The 18,940-nt window shown below is 43.2% G+C and overlaps 1 protein-coding gene across 5 annotated transcripts; it reads left to right on the forward strand.

Moving 5' to 3' along the window:
- The first annotated feature begins 9,350 nt into the window (after window positions 1–9,350).
- Window positions 9,351–17,365, forward strand: Tchh (trichohyalin). Of its 5 annotated transcripts, none has more exons than XM_037206725.1 (4): window positions 9,351–9,389; window positions 10,949–11,115; window positions 11,849–15,637; window positions 15,779–17,365. In XM_037206725.1, exons 2-4 carry the CDS (start codon window positions 10,978–10,980, stop codon window positions 16,361–16,363), a joined length of 4,512 nt encoding a protein of 1,503 aa, XP_037062620.1. In that variant the 5' UTR covers window positions 9,351–9,389; window positions 10,949–10,977; the 3' UTR covers window positions 16,364–17,365. The 5 variants fall into 5 exon arrangements, with proteins under 5 accessions (XP_037062620.1, XP_037062621.1, XP_037062619.1 ...); XM_037206726.1 differs by having other exon boundaries at window positions 11,849–15,451; window positions 15,659–17,365; XM_037206724.1 differs by having other exon boundaries at window positions 11,849–15,430; window positions 15,569–17,365.
- The last annotated feature ends 1,575 nt before the right edge of the window (window positions 17,366–18,940 follow it).

Below are 18,940 nucleotides of genomic sequence, written 5' to 3' on the forward strand. Positions count from 1 at the left end.
AAAGCCTCCGGCACAAGAATACTGAGTAAGTACCTGAGTAAATGACTTGTCTCCACTTAATCCTGAGCTCCCAAATTCTCTAACAGTGGAGTCAGTGCACCTGAATCCCTAGGATGATCCTGTGAGACTAGAGCTAGAACAGCTAATGCTGCCCCCAAGAAGCTCCTCCTTCATCAAAAGCTCAGAACTACTCACCATCTGTGCCCACCTCTAAATGCCTGGAAGTTGGAATCATTTGTTTGGATAATTATGTCTTTTGGAGAATAAAGGGAAAGATGGTACTTTTTAAAAAAGGTACTTCTTCTCCAGAAGAGGGAGAGGAATAACATGTGATACCACATGTGAAATTCACAGTCGGGGGGGGGGGGGGGCAGATCCTTTACCTTGTTCAAAATCCCTACGGTTCCTACATCAGCAGACTGACTCAAAGAAGAAAGCCCTTTCAGACAATCCAACAAGAGGCAAGCTCAGTTCAGCCGCTGGATGACCTAGGGCAGGCACCTTAACCTCTCAGTGGCCCTGTTTCCACACCTGAAGAGTGGAGGCGGCAGCACTTCCCCGGGCTGGGCTGGAGGGAGAACAACCAATAAAAAGAAGGTTGTAAAAACCCTGTGCAATGCATTCCGTGTCCTGTAAAAGCTTAATGATTATAATCAAGCTGTTGTTACAAGTCTGCGAGCTCCCCTCATGACACTCATCAGTCACTGCTGGTATCTGATAACAGGGACACTCTAGCCTATGCCTCCACCACCTGCACAAACTGGTCCCAACCAATGCTGGTTTCTTCACACAAAGTTTTCAGGGGAGGGGGAATGTTCTAATTTCTAATTGCCAGCTCTCATCACCACTATGTTTTGTTGGTTATAAGTACCTCCCAGACTAACAGAACCTTGAACTTGTGTTATGTAGGCTGAGGGGGTCTCCTTCATGAAGTTGACACTGCTGTAGAAAGCCACCCTACTTATAGACTGAGATCCTTCTAACCTCAAGGAGTCTCTTGGTAAAGGTTTAATCTGGTCCTTCTCATGTTAAAGGGACTAATATTGAATGACAGTAAAGAATATGAGTTTTAGAGGATGCTAGATTTGCATTCAGATTCCAGTTTTGCCACTTTCCAGCTTCTTTGATCTCAGGTTCATCTTCATCATTAACATTTCCAAGTCTCTATTTCCAGGTCAGCAAAGTAAGAATAACCACGTCTACCAGCCAGAACTGATGGGAGACCTAAATGAGACAACTACTTTTCCTCCCTGTGCTGGAACAATCCAAGGCCTCACACATACTAGGCAGGCACTCTGCCTTTGAGCTAACAACATTTACTATTGACGAGACTGAATTGCTCAAATGACCAGGATGAATGAGGTAGATGATTGAACAGGAACAAGAGGCTCCTTTAGAGTTACCTTCTAGTATGGGCAAAACCAGTCCACCTAACCTCATCTATGCTGGTGCCTCAGGCAGTTTCCTTACTGGGGCAAAATCTGCTGCTCAAGTCCTCATTTGAATAATAATAGCAGAGGAAGCCTAGACTAGCCAGGTGATGCTCTTTGAATTGTTTTTGAGATGCAGATAGGAAGCCAACCCCAAGGCAAAATAATTTATTTCCCCACACTTTTGCTAATCTCCAAAAGGAAGATCATTGAAGGTGGCAGTATTGGCTTGTCACTGTCTTTGCCCACCCCATCTTCATTCCCATCAGCTGTACCATGATCCAGTCACCCATTCTGTTCTCCTATCAAGATTTAGAAAGATAAAATTCCTCACCCTCTTCACTAGACTTTTTTCAAATATTTCTCTCTTACCTTTCTTCTTAATCTTCCTATGGAAAAGGGACTTCTGAACTCTAATAGGATATTTTCTGGTCATGCTGTTGAGTGTGATCTTGTATGTGACATATAATGCAATTCATTCATACTTCCAATCAACAATTATTTCCTGAGTGACAGCTGGCAGGCACCGGGAACAGAGCATCAAGCAGGCATAGAATCTGCTTTCAAGGAACCTGTGATTTATTGTACTCAATAACTTCCTAAGTTAATGTAAATAGATAGTTGAAATTATCATTCTCTTCTGTAAAGTCAAATGTTAAAAAGGTCCATAGAGACATAACCCTTTGTTAAAATATGGTCAAGTCTCCACTGTAGGCAGCTCTCATATCTCAAAACACATTTTACTTGATCCCACACCCTTTCCTCACTCTGCCTGGAATGTCTCTATACCTTTTGCTCTGCCTAAAATCCATTCATAAGTTTCACCTCTTCACTGAAGCCCTCCCAAAGGACTTCACCCAGTACTACTCCCTTCCTCCTTTTTTAACCTGTAGGGTGTGTGTGCACTGGAACTGGTCTTTGCAACTCTAGTAGTCTCATGCCTTTTCCAGGGCTACTCTCTCTTTCCAATTTTTTGGTAAGCTGGGTAGCAAACTTTTGTGGAATTCATGGAATGGGGGTGGTGGTGTACAGAATCAATCTTCTAGAGCTTATATTCAAAGACTTCTGAGTTTTATATCTTGAAAAGTCTAACAGACAAACTCTAAAAACTAAATTTGAAGAATGCTGACCCTGAAAGAAAAGATGATACTAATATCAGAAAAATTGATTTGTTCTCCTAAGCAAAACATTCTAATTATTCCTCCATTTTCTTTACACATACATGTTATAATTCACTTTAAAGATCCAATCTGCACTGCTAAAAGCATGGTTTTATTTTTGCAATTTGGAAGATACTCTCAGAAGATGCCCTTATAGATGAACCTTTAATGATTCACCCTCTGCCCAGAACTGACAGGGAGCCAAAGCGAGGCGGGGCTTGGTCAGATACTCAGCAATCAGCATCCACACCATTTTTCATCTGCAGATAAGGAAAAGCCTCCAGTCATACAGCTGATAGAATAGCTGAGTGGCTAATGTGAATTGGATAACCACTCCAGTGAGTTTTAATTTTTAAATATTTTAATTAAAAATATTGCTCTGAATTGCTTAGGGAATAATAATGGGGATGTCACTGGGTCTCTTGCAGTTCATAAGCATTTATTGGGCCCTTTATTCTATTCAAAGTATGGTATAAGTCACTGGACCATGTTACACTATACATTATGGAATATAAGAACTGTTTGCACAGCATTTGCATAGATTAGGTATTAAAGATAATCTAGAGAAAAAGCACATGAGAAGATATGCAGTACATATGCAAATTCTACTACGCCATCTTCTATGAAGGACTGAGTGAGCATTCTTGGATTTGGGTATCACCAAAATCCTAGAACAAATCTCTACAGATAAAGGAGACAGCTGAACAGACTCATCAATAAAACATAGCCTTCTTTTTGCAATTAAAACTTTCTTAAGGCAACCTACCCTCTCCAAATCATCAAGATGTAGAGTGTAGTATCATATAGTAAGTATTCTAGGCTTGTGCTATGCCTGAAATGGAACAGAGGACTCAATAAATGGTATGGACCTAAAGAGACTTACTGTGGGAAGAACCAAGAAATATGTAGTCTGTCATTGATCTTCACTAAAGCTCTGTCAAGTCATATCCTCATTTGAGGCAAATGGACAAAGGCATCAGACTGGTCCTCTCAAAGCCCCTCTATTCTTATTCTATTTTCTGACCTAATTTTAGAATGGTCTTAAGGATGAAGTAGGAAAGAGAAATCTAAAAGGAGACAACAAGAAGAACCAGTACAAGAAAGAATGTGAAAGCAGGATAGTGAGTCTGGTGTGTAACTCCAAGAACCACACACTCCTTTGAAGGGGTCACAGTGAGCCAGCGAACACTGAAAATTCACTCAGATCCTAGCCTCCTGCTTTATTCTACTTCCATCCTTACTTGGATCCAGGGTGGGATGCCCAGAACCCAGCAGAAGATTAGAACTCAGTAACCAAGGACATCAAGTTACAAAGTCTGGGTCTAGAAGAAACCCTGCCAAGCCAAACTAGCCAATTTGCCTGTGCTCTTTTCCATATCAGGGAGTCCACAACCCAAAGCATCTATTTAGTGTTAAACTTTAGCATTCACCTCCTTTGTGGTATGCCTTTTTATCATTAACTTCTCCCAAACTATGTAAGTTCTCCAGTCTCACACCCCCAGAAGGATCATCATTCTATTAGAAACATAGCTTAGTCTAAAGAGAACATAAAGTATCACACAGTGCTTCAAGGAGCTATAGCCCTTTCTCAAACAGCAGCTAGGACTCTTTATAAAATAGATCACATATAGTCTCTATGGCCTACTCAGACACCTGCTTCCTTCATTTAAGGTATTCATTAAATTATAAAAATTAAATCTAGCTGTGTCATAGGGGAGAGATTTTTGTTTATTTTGGTGGTTTTTTTGTTTTTGACAAATCCCAATGCTCTGTGAGTTGGAGGAGTCACTCAATGGGCTAAAGATACGATTATAGAACAGGGAAAACAAAAATGATCTAAAATCTCTGACCAGTTTACTGAGAAAGCCAGGCTCACTCTGCTACCCTGACGGGAAGGCAGTAGTGTTATCCTTGGGCACCCGTGCCAGTCACCCTGCATGGCATGACGTGAGATGAAAGCGTCTGCTGACTCTTGGAGGTATAATTACCTAAAGGGTGGGGGTGTAATTAAAGTAAGGATAATTTACCTTGAAGAAGATAAAAATTAAGAATATTAATGATCATAATAATTAGCTCTTTTATATCTAAGAATCACAAAATGCTTTACAAGCTGTAATTATCACAGCTCCCCTCTGAGGAAGGGATTCATATCTTCTAGCTCCTCACTTAACAGAGGGGTGAAGTGATGGACATGGAAAAAAGAAGAGAGGGTGGAGCACTGCTTCCTCCCTCACCTGCCCTGTAAGCAGCAAAACTCACAGGAGGCCCCAGAAGGGCTGCTTCCCATTATGGTGAGAAGCCTCATCCTCATGCCATCACTCAAACAGGTGATCCATCCTACTGTAAGCAACTCATCTCATTCAGACCTGCTGGCCACTGCCAGGACACAATAAAAGTACATCAGTGAGGATTAGACACATAGCAGAAATAAAGGTACAGCGCTACTTTCAAGGAACTTAAAACCTAATTGAGGAGACAAAACAAGCATCCATTAAATTAGAGAGGAATACGAAAATACTAACCAGTTCAAGGTTATGTGACGCTGATGATGATACTTACTGTGGGGAGAAACTGTCTCTGCATGGAAGATCATTACATAGAAAGGCTGAAGACAGTTTGGGAGAGGACATGGAACGTTGGTGGAGCTTCAAGTAAACTATGTTAGGTTTTTGCCTGGCAGATGAGAGTGCCAGTCACCGAATAATAGAAAATAATCGGGAAACCTGAAAGACTTAACACATAATTATTAAAGAAAAGGTCTCCTGGAAGTGGGTATTAAGAAAGCTTACTAAAGAATCTCACTTCTTTCAAAGCAATCTAAACCACCTTATTTTGGATGTTTTCCCAGATTGTCAACAGCATCATTCATATGGAGATCTTGAGAAGTCTCTTGGCTGATGAGGGCGCTGAAACCTTCTTTTCATCTAACTTTTTACCTTGTAAATTATCCAGTTGGTCTCAAGCAGAGTCTGGGCCTGGTTAAGTGTCACAAAATGTCAAGTCTATTAATTTCTTTTCCTGGATTCTAGCAAGGAAAAGGTGTACGAAGGAGCCCTTGAGTGAGATAAAAACCAGGAAAACCTAATACTTTCCTTTCTGTTGCTAGAAACAAGAGCCTCATCCCCCAGGCTTCAAGATTGAATGACATTAAAGTAGATGAATGACAGAAGCTTTATTTCTGGTCTAGGCCAGCAAAATGGATCAGCTGGTAAAGATCCTTGCCACCAAGCCTAATGACATGACTATGATCTCCAGGGACTACATGGTAGGAGAGAACCAGTCTCAGAAGTTGTCCTTTAACTTCCACACCTGCACCATGACATGAGTTCACACACACACACACACACACACACACACACACACACACACACACACAAATAAAGAAATATATGTGATTAAAAATTTCCTCATAAATACATTTAATTACTTTCTTTTAATTCTTCTGTAATAAAGGATCCAAGTCCCAAACGTCAGTATAAAACTACAGTTATGTTCTTGGGATAAAGAATATTCATGGAGAAATAAAGTAGGGTACTCAGTTCATTCCCATGCTAGTTGGTAATGTTCTTTGACCTCTCAGTACCTCAGTTTCCAGTCTTTAAAAAACAAAGACAATGAGAGCCAGTGAGATGGCTCTGTGGGTAAAGGTACTTGCTAACAAGCCAGAAGCCTGAGTTCAATCCCAGGAACCCACCTGGAGGACGAAGAAAACCTACTCCTGTAAGTTTTCCTCTGAGCTTCACACTCAAGCCCCTACACACAAGTAAATAAATGTAATTTTAAATATTTTTAAACAATAAGATCTTTTGTCTATAAAAATATGAAGATTTGGTGGTACAAGTCTTGAATCCCAGTACACAGGCCACACAGGCAGGTGGATCTCTGAGTTCAAGGCCAGCCTGGTCTACAGAGCAAGTTCTAAGACATCCAGGGTTATACAGAGAAACCCTGTCTTGAGAAAACAAAAACAAAAAAAAATGAAGATTTCCACATTATAAAAACATTGTCTTTGATGATACATGATTGGATACTACCATTCTCATAGATTTCTAGTTATCGTTAAATAAAAATAGACTGAACCAATTTGTTAGAAGTTACTTTTCTACATTTGCTAACATTTCCACATCTTTTGCTGAAACTATAAAATAATTAAAATTGTTTCTTTGTCCAAAAATCAAATTAGAGACTGATACTGAAATTAGTTTTTTCATTATTATTATTGTTAGAAAGGGTCATACTATGTAACTCTGGCTATTCTGGAACTCACTCTGTAAAACAGGCTGGCCTTGAACTCACAGACATCTATTTGCCTCTGCCTTCCTAGTGCTGGTGTTAAAGGGAGTTTTGTTTTGTTATTTTCTGTATTCTTTTAAGAATCATGAGTATTTGCCTGCACATTTTTATATGCATAGTCTGCATGCCTGTTGCTGCAGAGGCTAGAAGAGGCCATCAAATCCCCTATAACTGAAATAACAGAAGGCTGTAAGCAGTCCTCTGAAAAAGCAGCAAGTGCTCTTAACTTGTGAGTCATCGATCTAGCCCCCTGAAATGATATTCTTATTCTGTTTTATTTTAGCCTTTGTCTAAAATAAAAGAACATAATGTAGCATTGTAGCACTGTTAACAGGCTGAAGTTACTTAGAAATGAACCAAGAAACCAGAAGAAGAAAAGTCATTCTCTGAGACTTTTTTTTTTTTTTTTTTAAATATACTCCTTTATGTTGTAGTCACTTTAGAGAGGACTGGGTAAGAAAGGCATTACTAAACTTAAAACTTTTTTCAGGATGAAAAACCTGGACTGAGATTTCATAACAGATTACACCTGGGTGGATAAAAACAGAAACAGACTCCTGAGGTGGCAACCAGGGGTCGAAAGTTGGAGGCTATTTTGGACTATCTAGCAAAATCCTGAGAGAGAGAGAGAGAGAGAGAGAGAGAGAGAGAGAGAGAGAGAGAGAGAGAGAGAGAGAGAGAGAGAGAGAACAGCTCACAAACAGAAATCCCTTGAAGGATGTCTAGGCAAAATACTACAAGTCTCAGAGAGAGAGAAAGAGAGAAAAGTGTTTGGCAGCTTGCAGTTAGTTATGTGTGCACATTGCTCAAGATGGCCAAAAGACTAAGAGAACTGTATAAAACATTACTTAGAACTGAGTAAGAGAAGACTTACTCTTAAAGGATTTGCCATATCAAATTAATTCACTGACCCCAACAGATAATGACAGTTCTGACAGTTCTAGGGAAACTTGGAAATCACAGACTTCCATACTGAAGGTCTTGAAGAAGCAGAAATAAAACTAGGTTTACAACTGTCTTTTCCTCTCCTGTCACTTCAGCCTTCTACTTAATCCGTGTCTGGAATAGCAGTGGGCGAAGTAAGAAACAGACATCCTGATTTTCACATACTCCTGAAGAATATAAAACCGTTGTTTCAATGTTTTTATTTTAATAATTACATTCTCTTCAAAATTCCAAAAACCAATACTTGCCTTTGGTGGAGACAGAATTTCAGAGAAGCCACTGAATCATTTAATAGTCTCCATAAACCTATTATGAACCAAAGTTTCATGCAGTATGAAATGGAAGGGTGGGAGTCACTGGCAACCAGGAGCAAATCCAGTGCCTTACAATAAAATAGCACCAAGATTCACAAATGATCACCAGGGTTGAGAAAGCTCTGACAGCTATAATGGGCTAGAATGACCTTAATGCGCTTCCAGGAGAAGCCAACTCAAGTGTTCAGATGTCATAACCATTAGTAACTTAGGCTGAATGAGATGATTATATCTACAATCATGCATTACAGCAGCTCTTTTTCTCCAGGGGCTTCAGTGTGCTAGCAAGAAAAACAAATGAGCAAATTTCATTTAGATTTAATATCTCTAAGAATGAAATTTCACAATATGCTTTCTCATCAACAGTTTGATAAACACATAATTTAAGATACTCTCCAAATGTATTAACTTAGGAAGCAACCCCTAAACTGTAGGAAAATCTGAGGAATATAAATGTAAAATAAATTTCCCACCTCAATTTTTTGAAAAGAAACTCGGTCCCTCTCATGATCTTCAAGGTTCCAGGCAGGACTGATGGTCATCTCTTCATGGTCTGCTACATGCCATACAGAAGTTAGCTGGTTCTCTTCAGTTTATGACAAAGTTCCTGTTTAATGTCAACCTGGAATTTGTATTTTACACAAAATAAATGGTTTAAGGGGCTAGAAATATGCTCAGCAATTAAGAGCACTTCCTGCTCTTGCAAAGTAGCAGAATTTGGTTCCTTGTGTCCATGTTGTGTGGTCAGTCTCAGGGGAATCCCACACCTCTGGCCTCCATAGGTACCTGTACTCATATGTGCACGTGCACACACACACACTTAAAAATAAATCTTAAAAAATAATAAATGACTAGAGGTTGTTTTTTTATGAAGTCATAATAAATCAAGATTCAGAACATTCATCATCTTTGTTTTAATGTTTTTAACAATGAAAGAAGATTAGAAAAATCTGCCAAATATTCTCCCTTTTTGTGTTAGGTGGGGCCAATACCCAGTCAGGAGGCAAGTCCTGTGAACCCTGTCCAAATAGCTACGTGAGCAAATAGTGAGATAAACAAGCCATTCCTGGAGACAGAGGTGGAGCTGGGATTTGAATGAATCAGGTCATCCCACAGAGTGGGTGTCTCCTTCCCAAGTTGCTCCCGGGGGCACAATTAAAACCCCTATAAAAGGCCCGACTCCCAGGTACCTAGCACACTTGCCAGCAGTGTCAGCGAGCACTTGACTTCCTCCTCTGGTGAAGTGGGTAAGTCCCATCCTGTGGGATGGTGTTCTTCTGTACTCTTCGTTTTCCAGCCATGGTACATGTTGGGGGAATGAAGGTAGGCTCTATGTTCCAGAAGGGATCTCCACCTTCCAGTGTTGGCTAAATCTCACTTATTCCATCTCCTCCTTCCCCTTCTCTTTTATGATGAGGTCTCACTGTTTAGCCCTGTCTAGCCTAGACTTTACAATGTAGACTAGGCTGGTCTCAAACTCATAGAAACTAACCTGTCTCTGCCTCTGAGGAGCTAAGATTAAAGGAACGAGCCACTATGCTTGGCTTGTCTCATCTTTTTATGTTGGAGCCCTCACTTGAATAGCAGTAGTTCTCTCAAGGCTCTGAACTCAATAGTTAGGCACATCAAAAAACACCGTGTGTACCTCTTATGAGGCTCATCTTTCTGAAAAAACGGTCAACCCCAAAGTGTACAAAATCTCTGATCTCTTTTTCATGTGTTCAGTATGACATAGGCATCTTCATACAGTTCACATCTGAGTTGATATGTGAGGTTTTGGAGTTCAAATGATAATATAGAACTCAACTAAGTGACCTACTATGCAGTCAGGCAGCAAAGCCATCCAAGTATTCTTTTAATAAGGTTTTGTTGTGGCTGTGTGTTTGCTTTGTCTTGGCAATACTGGAAATTGAACACATTATTTTGCATATACTAACAGTCACTCTACCACTGAGCTAAATTCCCAGAGGCCCCCCCTTTTTGTAACACCAATATTCAAATGATTTTACTTCACTTCACAAAGGCTAGTCTTAAGACCAATATCATTCAAAGTTCTCCAGGCTTGTCTGACCTATTGACTCTGATTCACCAATCAGGATTTCTCAAATAATTCCAATAATAGAAGATATGAACAGCCATAGTATATTGGAGTTAAGACAGATAACATGCAGTCTGTTTTTCTGCCTTGCTGTATCTAAATGTTAGTTTTTTTATTTTGATGAGGAAGCACTCTTTGATCTTAGAATTGGTGACATGAATTAGTCCCTTATGGGTTATACATTTAAGGAATGATTTACATTTCCTTTTCACTGTTCTGTTTGTTGCTATGTTTTTTGCAGACACAATTGTCTACACATAGCTCTATTTACTTTTAAAAATGCTCAAGTCTTTTTCCACATCTTGGCTTTTTTTTTTTTTTTAAACTTATCCTTTTTGCTCAACTTTAGGGGTTGTTGTGAGTAGCAATATGTAGAATTTAAATTCTTATTCTTGTCTCCTCATTATCTATTCTGAAATATGCTGAAACAAAAAAAAAGAGAGAGAGAGAGAGGAGTGTATGGATAGTCCACATCGATGGACAATGAAAAGCTGACTTTTCAGTTTGAAGGTGGTTTTCTTGGCTTTGAATTTTTCAATATTTCTCTTCCTCTTTCAGAATATAGTAGTCAGGGATAAAGTGCTCTGAAAATGCAAGTTGCAATAACTACTAATAGAAAGTCTAAAGATCTGTCTGAATTGGTGTAAGTAAAGTTTCCCTAAAATTGGAAGCCCAGATTTGCTTCTGAATCCTATCTTATTGTTCTAGGTTTACTTGAATTTGAAGGAAAGAAAAAAATGTCTCCACTTTTAAGAAGCGTTATTGATATCGCTGAAGTTTTCAATCATTATGCCTCACATAGTTGTGATGGAGCATCACTAAGCAAGAAAGACCTGAAGAACCTCCTTGAAAGGGAACTCGGAACTGTCCTTCAGGTAATATCTGACAAGAAAAAGAAATCTATGGGTGTGGAGCTCTCATTTTTCCTCCCAATAAAGACCAGAGTAAAGGATATCGATTAAAATGGATTTTTCAGCATCTAACAGGTCACCATCACATCCTCATTCATTTTTGAGCCTGAGGTATTTAAATTGGTGTTGTAATCTGAGTACTAAAGAAGTTAATAGCATGTATTTAATGGACTTGGTGGTACTGTTAATGGGAATGTTAATTAATAGGGCATTACCACTAATGATGCCTAGTCAAGTTAATAGACTTGAAGGGACTTTTTTTTTGCTCCCAACTTTCAGCATCTGAAATCTGCCCGTTTTCTTGACTAAAATAGTGTTGCTGTAAATATCTTAGTTCTTCTTCAAACATGAAATAGAAATTAAATCAGGAGTACTGGCTTTTTCAATAGAAATATCTGTCGGAAATCTTCATAAAATTTCATTTTATCGATCACAAGGAGAAATTCATTCTCATTCTGCCATCTAGAAAGAATCTGTTGTTTTGATCAGCACACAATTACAAAAATTTCCAAGAAGGGTATGCTTTGAAATGAGTCGTTCACATATCATATGGGAAAACAAGACAACATACATACACTATGCATTTTCTAATTGCTCGAAATATCTCCTAATATCAACACAATATAAAATAGGTGTGAGAGTAAAAGCTTACTACATGTAAATAATTAATTATAAAACGTTTGTTTTAATCTTTCAGAGACCACATGACCCCGAGACGGTAGACCTGACCCTAGAACTTCTGGATCGCGACTCCAATGGGCGTGTTGATTTCAATGAATTCCTCCTGTTCCTTTTCAAGATTGCTCAAGCTTGCTATTATGCTCTTGACCAGGCTGCAAGGCAGGATGAGAAGACAGCCCTGCCTAGGGAAAAGAGGAACCTGTCACAAGATCGCAGGCAAGAAGACCAAAGGAGATTCGAGCACCAGGATGAAGAACCAGGGCGCCGAAGCCGGCAGAAGAGACATGAACAGGAGGAGCGTGCTGAGGAGCTGAGGAAGAGGCAGGAGAGACTGGAGCAACGCTGCGACGAAGAGCCCAGGCTGCAAAGACGAGAACTGCAAGAACTGGAGGAGCGCCTTGCAGAGAAAGAGCCGCTAAGCTGGAGCCAGGGTCCTGATGCTGAGGAGTTTTCTGAGGAAGAGGAACAGCAGAGGCGAGAGAGGAAAGAACTCAGGAGCGAGGACCACACCGAAGAGAGACGGCTGCAGGAGCGCGGGCGAAGAGAGCTAAGAGAACCCCAGCGGAGGCGCGAAACCCAGTTGAGGCGCACGCAGGAGTTGGTGCCCGAGGAGGACGAGCAGACGCAGCTCCAGGAGTCCGACGAGAGCTTCACGCAGAGGTGGCAGCGGCAGCTCGAAAGGGAGGCAGAAGCCCGTCAGAACAAAGTCTACTCCAGGCCTCGCAGACAGGAGCCGGAAAGGCGTCAGCTCGGGGAGCAGGAGCAGCGCCGCGACCTCCGCCCGCAGCGTCCCGCTGAGGAGGAGCACCTGGAGCAAGAGCAGCAGTTCCGCAAGCGGGAGGAGCAGCGCTTCCGGGAGGATGAGCTGCAGCGAGCCCAGCTCCAGGACAGCCTCCTAGAGGAACGCCTGAGGCGTCGTCAGGTGGAGCGCCGGGACCAAAACAGGAGCCGGCAACTGCAGGAAGAAAGCCAGAGGCGCCACACGTTGTACACCAAACCCAGCCAGAGGCAGCAGAGGGAGGAAGAGCTACGTGAGGAGCGGCTGCTGCAAGAAGTGGAGCAGCAGCGCCAGCAGAGGGGGAGGAGATATCGCCAGGAGGATGAACGGCTGCAGCGGGAGGAAGAGCGGTTGCAGAAGGAAAGGAGACACCTGCAGGAGGAAAGGCAGTATCAAGAGGAGGACCTGCAGCAGGAGGAAGAGCGGCTGAAGCAGCAGGAAGAGCGGCTGCGGAGAGAAAGGAGAAGCCTGCAGCGGGAGAGGCAGTGTCACGTGGAGGACGAGGCGCAGCGGGAGGAAGAGCAACTGCAGCAGGCGGAAGAGCATCTGCAGCGGGAGGAAGAGCGGCTGAGGAAGGAAAGGAGACTCCTGCAGCAGGAGAGGCAGTATCAAGAGGAAGAACTGCAGCAGGAGGAAGAGCTTCTGCAGCGGGAGGAAGAGCGGCTGCGGAAGGAAAGGAGACTCCTGCAGCAGGAGAGGCAGTATCAAGAGGAAGAACTGCAGCAGGAGGAAGAGCATCTGCAGCGGGAGGAAGAGCGGCTGAGGAAGGAAAGGAGACTCTTGCAGCAGGAGAGGCAGTATCAAGAGGAGGACCTGCAGCAGCTGCGGGCTGAAGATCAGCGTAGGGATCTGAAATGGCAGTGGCAACCAGAGAAAGAAAATCAAGTTCGCAGTCACAGGCTCTTCTCCAAGCGCAGGGAGGATGAAGAAAAGATCCGGCAGCTGGATGATTCTCTGGAGCAAGAGAGACGGTTACGTCAGGATCGGCGGTCCCTGCAAGACGAAGCGGAAGAGAAGAGAGAGTTGGAGCAGGAGAGGAGGCGCCGACAGCAGCGCGACCGGCAGTTCCTAGCAGAAGAGGAGCTGCAGCGAGAGCACCAAAGGGAAGCCAAAAGACGAGATGAGACCTTCCAGGAGGAAGAGCAGCTCCTGAGAGACTCGAGAAGACGGCCAGAGGAGAGGGATAGGAAGTTCCTTGAGGAGGAAAAGCACCTGCGGAAGGAACGGGAAGAACTGAGGCGGCGGCAAGAACAAGAGAGACAATTCCAGGAGGAAGAGGAGCTGCACCTCCAAGAACGCGAGGAAGAACTTCAGCAGGAGCGCAACAGAAAATCCTGTGAGGAACACAAGCGCCGCCAGCAGCGTGAAGAAGAGCGCCGCCAGGAGCGTGACAGAAGTTTCCACCAGGAACAAGAGCGCCGCCAGGAGCGTGACAGAGGTTTCCGCCAGGAACAAGAGCGCCGCCAGGAGCGTGACAGAGGTTTCCGCCAGGAACAAGAGCGCCGCCAGGAGCGTGACAGAGGTTTCCGCCAGGAACAAGAGCGCCGCCAGGAGCGTGACAGAAGTTTCCGCCAGGAAGAAGAGCGCCGCCAGCAACTCGAGGAAGAGCAGCTGAGACGCCAGGAACGTAACAGAAAATTCCACGAGGAAGAAGAGCGCCGCCAGGAACGTGGCAGAAGATTCCAAGAGGAAGAAGAGCGCCGCCAGGAGCTCGAGGAAAAGCAGCTGCGAGACCGAAAGTTGAGGGTAGAGGAGCAACTTCGCAGGGAGCGCGAGGGAGAGCTGCGGCGCCGACAGGAATGTGACAGAAAATTCCGCCGAGAACAAGACTTCCGCCAGGAACTGGAAGAAGAGCAGTCGAGGGATAGAAAGTTCCGCCGGGAACAAGAGCTCAGGCGTGACAGACAATTCCAAGAGGAAAAAGAGCGCCTCCAGGAGCGTGAAGAAGAGCAGCTGAGGGATAGAAAGTTCCGCCGAGAACCAGAGCTCAGGCGCGACAGAAAATTCCGTGAGGAAGAAGAGCGCCTCCAGGAACTCGAGGAAGAGCAGCTGAGACGTCAGGAACGTAACAGAAAATTCCAAGAGGAAGAAGAGCGCCGCCAGGAGCGTAAGGAAGAGCAACTGAGGGATAGAAAGTTCCGCCGAGAACCAGAGCTCAGGCGCGACAGAAAATTCCGTGAGGAAGAAGAGCGCCTCCAGGAACTCGAGGAAGAGCAGCTGAGACGTCAGGAACGTAACAGAAAATTCCAAGAGGAAGAAGAGCGCCGCCAGGAGCGTAAGGAAGAGCAGCTGCGAGACCGAAAGTTAAGGGTGGAGGAGCAACTTATTAGGGAGCGTGAAGAAGAGCTGCGGCGGCGCCCACAGGAATGTGACAGAAAATTCCGCCGAGAACCAGAGCTCAGGCGCGACAGAAAATTCCGAGAGGAAGAAGAGCGCCTCCAGGAACTCGAAGAAGAGCAGCAGAGACGTCAGGAACGTAACAGAAAATTCCGTGAGGAACAAGAGCGCCGCCAGGAACTTGAAGAGCAACTGAGACGCCAGGAACGTGGCAGGAAATTCCAGGAGAAACAAGAGCGCCGCCAGGAACTCGAGGAAGAGCTGAGACGCCAGGAACGTGGCAGGAAATTCCACGAGGAAGAAGAGCGCCGCCAGGAACTCGAAGAGCAGCTGAGACGCCAGGAACGTGGCAGGAAATTCCAGGAGGAAGAAGAGCGCCGCCAGGAACTTGAAGAGGAGCTGAGGCGCCAGGAACGTGGCAGAAAATTCCACGAGGAAGAAGAGCGCCACCAGGAACTGGAGAAAGAGCCGCTGAGACGCCAGGAACGTGGCAGGAAATTCCACGAGGAAGAAGAGCGCCGCCAGGAACTCGAAGAGCCGCTGAGACGCCAGGAACGTGGCAGGAAATTCCAGGAGGAACAAGAGCGCCGCCAGGAACTCGAGGAAGAGCTGAGACGCCAGGAACGTGGCAGGAAATTCCACGAGGAAGAAGAGCGCCGCCAGGAACTCGAAGAGCAGCTGAGACGCCAGGAACGTGGCAGGAAATTCCAGGAGGAAGAAGAGCGCCGCCAGGAACTTGAAGAGGAGCTGAGGCGCCAGGAACGTGGCAGAAAATTCCACGAAGAAGAAGAGCGCCACCAGGAACTGGAGAAAGAGCCGCTGAGACGCCAGGAACGTGGCAGGAAATTCCAGGAGGAAGAAGAGCGCCGCCAGGAACTTGAAGAGGAGCTGAGGCGCCAGGAACGTGGCAGAAAATTCCACGAGGAACAAGATCGCCGCCAGGAACTTGAAGAGCAGCTGAGACGCCAGGAACGCGCCAGGAAATTCCATGAGGAAGAAGAGCGCCGCCAGGAGCGAGACCGAAGATTCCGCGGAGAACCAGAGCTCCGGAAAGAAAGGGAGGAGCAACAGCTTTGCCAAGAGCGTGACAGGAAATTCCAGGAGGAGAAGCAGCTGCGCCAGGAACGTGAGGAACTGCAGTTGCGGAGGCAGAAACGAGATGGTCAGTACCTAGCTGAGGATCAGTTTGCCAGGGATAAGATTCGTCGTCAGGAACAGGAACAGCATCAAAAAGAGGAACAACTACGTCGCCAAGAGCGGGAGAGAAAATTCAAAGAAGAGCAGATCCGTCGGCAGGCAGAGCAGAGGCGCCGCCAAATCCTGGAGAGTGGCGCGCGCCAGTTTGCCAATGTCCCAGTGCGTTCCAGCCCTCTCTATGAGTACATCCAAGAGCAGAGGTCTCAATACCGCCCTTAAAGGATGCTGCCAACGTCCTGGCAGCAGCCAAATCTTTTTTTTCTTTTTCAAGCAAAAGAAAATGAGAAACACTGGGTATCAAATGATAACTCATGTGTTTCTGGTTGTGGGAAAACTCTATATAATCTTAGAATGTCTTTTCCAGAATCTTAAACTATACCTATTTCATTTCTTTCTACTCCTGTCTTTCATTCTGCCTCGGATCTTTATTGCAAGATGTCTTTGTTCTTTAGTGCAGATATGGTGTGCACTTTTAAAAAGAAGTCATTTAATTTTTTTAAAGGAATTTTGTTTGAGGAGCACATTGATTTATTGCCTTCATAAATAAGAATAATGTAGCAATTTGATATTCAAAATAATTGAGCCACTATTTTTAGTGGTGGATCATCTTGTTGGGAGCTCTCATTTTATAAGTTTAAGTTGGCTTTTTCTTTGGCCTAAATTTCATTTGTATTCTCCTCCAAACAGTTTTCTTGATTTTTGTTGCGTAATTTTGCCAGCCCTCAAATAATGCAGGGGAATGATTTATGCAGAAAAATACCATGTGAAATCAGTTCATAACTGAAAGAAATATCTGTTAAGAGAAAGACTTGGACAGGAAATTAGAATTTGGCATTGTATTTTTATACTTAGCACCACTAAAAATTTCATGAAGCAAAAGCAAGGTGTTTCTCAAACAACTCAAATTTAAAACTGCTGTAATTTGTAGAGCTCTGTTCTATTTCCCCAAGTTTTGTTGGGTTTTAGAATATTATTACTTTTGTACATTTTGGTTTAGAGGGAATCTATTCAAGGCCCTGTACACATCTGTCTTGTTTGGGTCCAACAAGAGTTCAGAGTGATGGAAGAAGGAAAGGGGAAAATGTATGAACAGAGGACAAATTTCTAGAGGTCTCTAGACTTATCAGCCCACAATTATTTGAGGCTTTATACTACCTTAAAGACATTCTTGTTGAAAAAAAATGGACTGTAGAAAATCAATAAATGTTTGGCAAATAATTATCCTTGTCTGTTATAATTATGTGTCTATCATAACTCATATCTAATCTGGAAGTGCATATATTTCCAATCACATAGTATTTTTACTATCAGCTATGTCCAAATATGAAAGGAGAGAGCCTTCAATTTTCCCTACAATTTTTTCCCAATTAAGGTGACTTCTATATTATTTCAGAGTAAAACTTGGACAGAAAATTAGAATTGGGCATTATATTTTTATACTTAGCACCACTTAAAGTCTCCTGAAGCAAAACAAGGTGTTTCTCAAATAACTCAAATTTAAAACTGCTGTAATTTGTAGAGCTCTATTCCATTTCTCCAAGTTTTGTTGGGTTTGAGAATATTACTATTTTTGTACATGTTTGAGTAGGGAACCTACTCAAAATCCTGTAAATACTTGTCTTGTTTTGGGGGAGGTAGGGGGGTGATAAGTATTCAATGAGAGTTGAATGAAGTTAAGGTTACCCTTATATCATTTCCAATACCACATAGACTGGCTTTCCATATGTTTTGTTCTTGATACTACCCCTTTCTGTATGCTTTCTTGCAGTGACTCACACTGGTCATGACAAATACACTGCATGCACAGAGTTTGTTACTTTCCTTCTAAAATGGAGAAGCTGCTTTGTGTCTAATCCAGAGATGGAACATGACCTAAATTTTTGGAGGAGCTCTATAGATAACAATTATTGATCCAGAGATTTAAGCAACATAGTCCAGGAGGTGCCTGAATCAGAAAATGCTGAATAGCAGTTCGTCTAAATGTCACATTGCCATCCCACAATGCAGACACCCCTGTGCCACCTGCTGAACTGCATTATTTAATTGAGTTACTGGGGAGAAAATTCAAAAAGACCTTATTAAGAATATTGCTGCCAGGCATTGGTGGTGCACGCCTTTAATCCCAGCACTCAGGAGTCAAAGGCAGGTGGATCTCTGAGTTTGAGACCAGCCTGGTCTACAAAGTGAGTTCCAAGAAAGCCAGGGGTACACAAAGATAGAAAAAAAAATCAGAAATAAAGGAAAATAATATCACTATTTTTTATTGTGAGAACCTTGGAAAATGCCCTAAAGCTGCAGTCAACACATTAGTCAATGGTAAAAAGCTAAGGAGGCTAAGCCTGTAGCTCCTGAGTATCATTCTGGTTGAATAAGAAGACCCTTAACTGCAAGGAGTACAGACTTTCTTACACTTTAACACAACTGGAAGATATTCCTAAAAATGGGTGAGGAGTAACTTAGTAGGAGCAGAGATTACTCAAAAGCAGCTACATCATTGAAAATCCTTTCCCAACATGGGTAAAGACTCACAAAAGCTGCACCTCCAGAGCTCTCAACACAGCTTGCAGACAGCTTCGTGGTCTAATCATGTCTTTCTCTGCAATTCTGCTGGTCAGTGTCTTCCCCCAAAAAGTGTTCACTCCTTTTTATACTAGTGGGAAGAATATACTTCCTTTTATAGTACTGGCCCTCAAGAGTCTTCCAAGTTTTATGTTCTCCAAGACAGGTGGAGAACATTTTTTTTTTTAACCTTCTGAGGCTCATAAGACTCTTGTTCCTTTCTGGAGGAAATGTTTC

Source organism: Peromyscus leucopus, chromosome 6 (genome assembly GCF_004664715.2).
Source record: "Peromyscus leucopus breed LL Stock chromosome 6, UCI_PerLeu_2.1, whole genome shotgun sequence".
Taxonomy (NCBI): Eukaryota; Metazoa; Chordata; class Mammalia; order Rodentia; family Cricetidae; genus Peromyscus; species Peromyscus leucopus.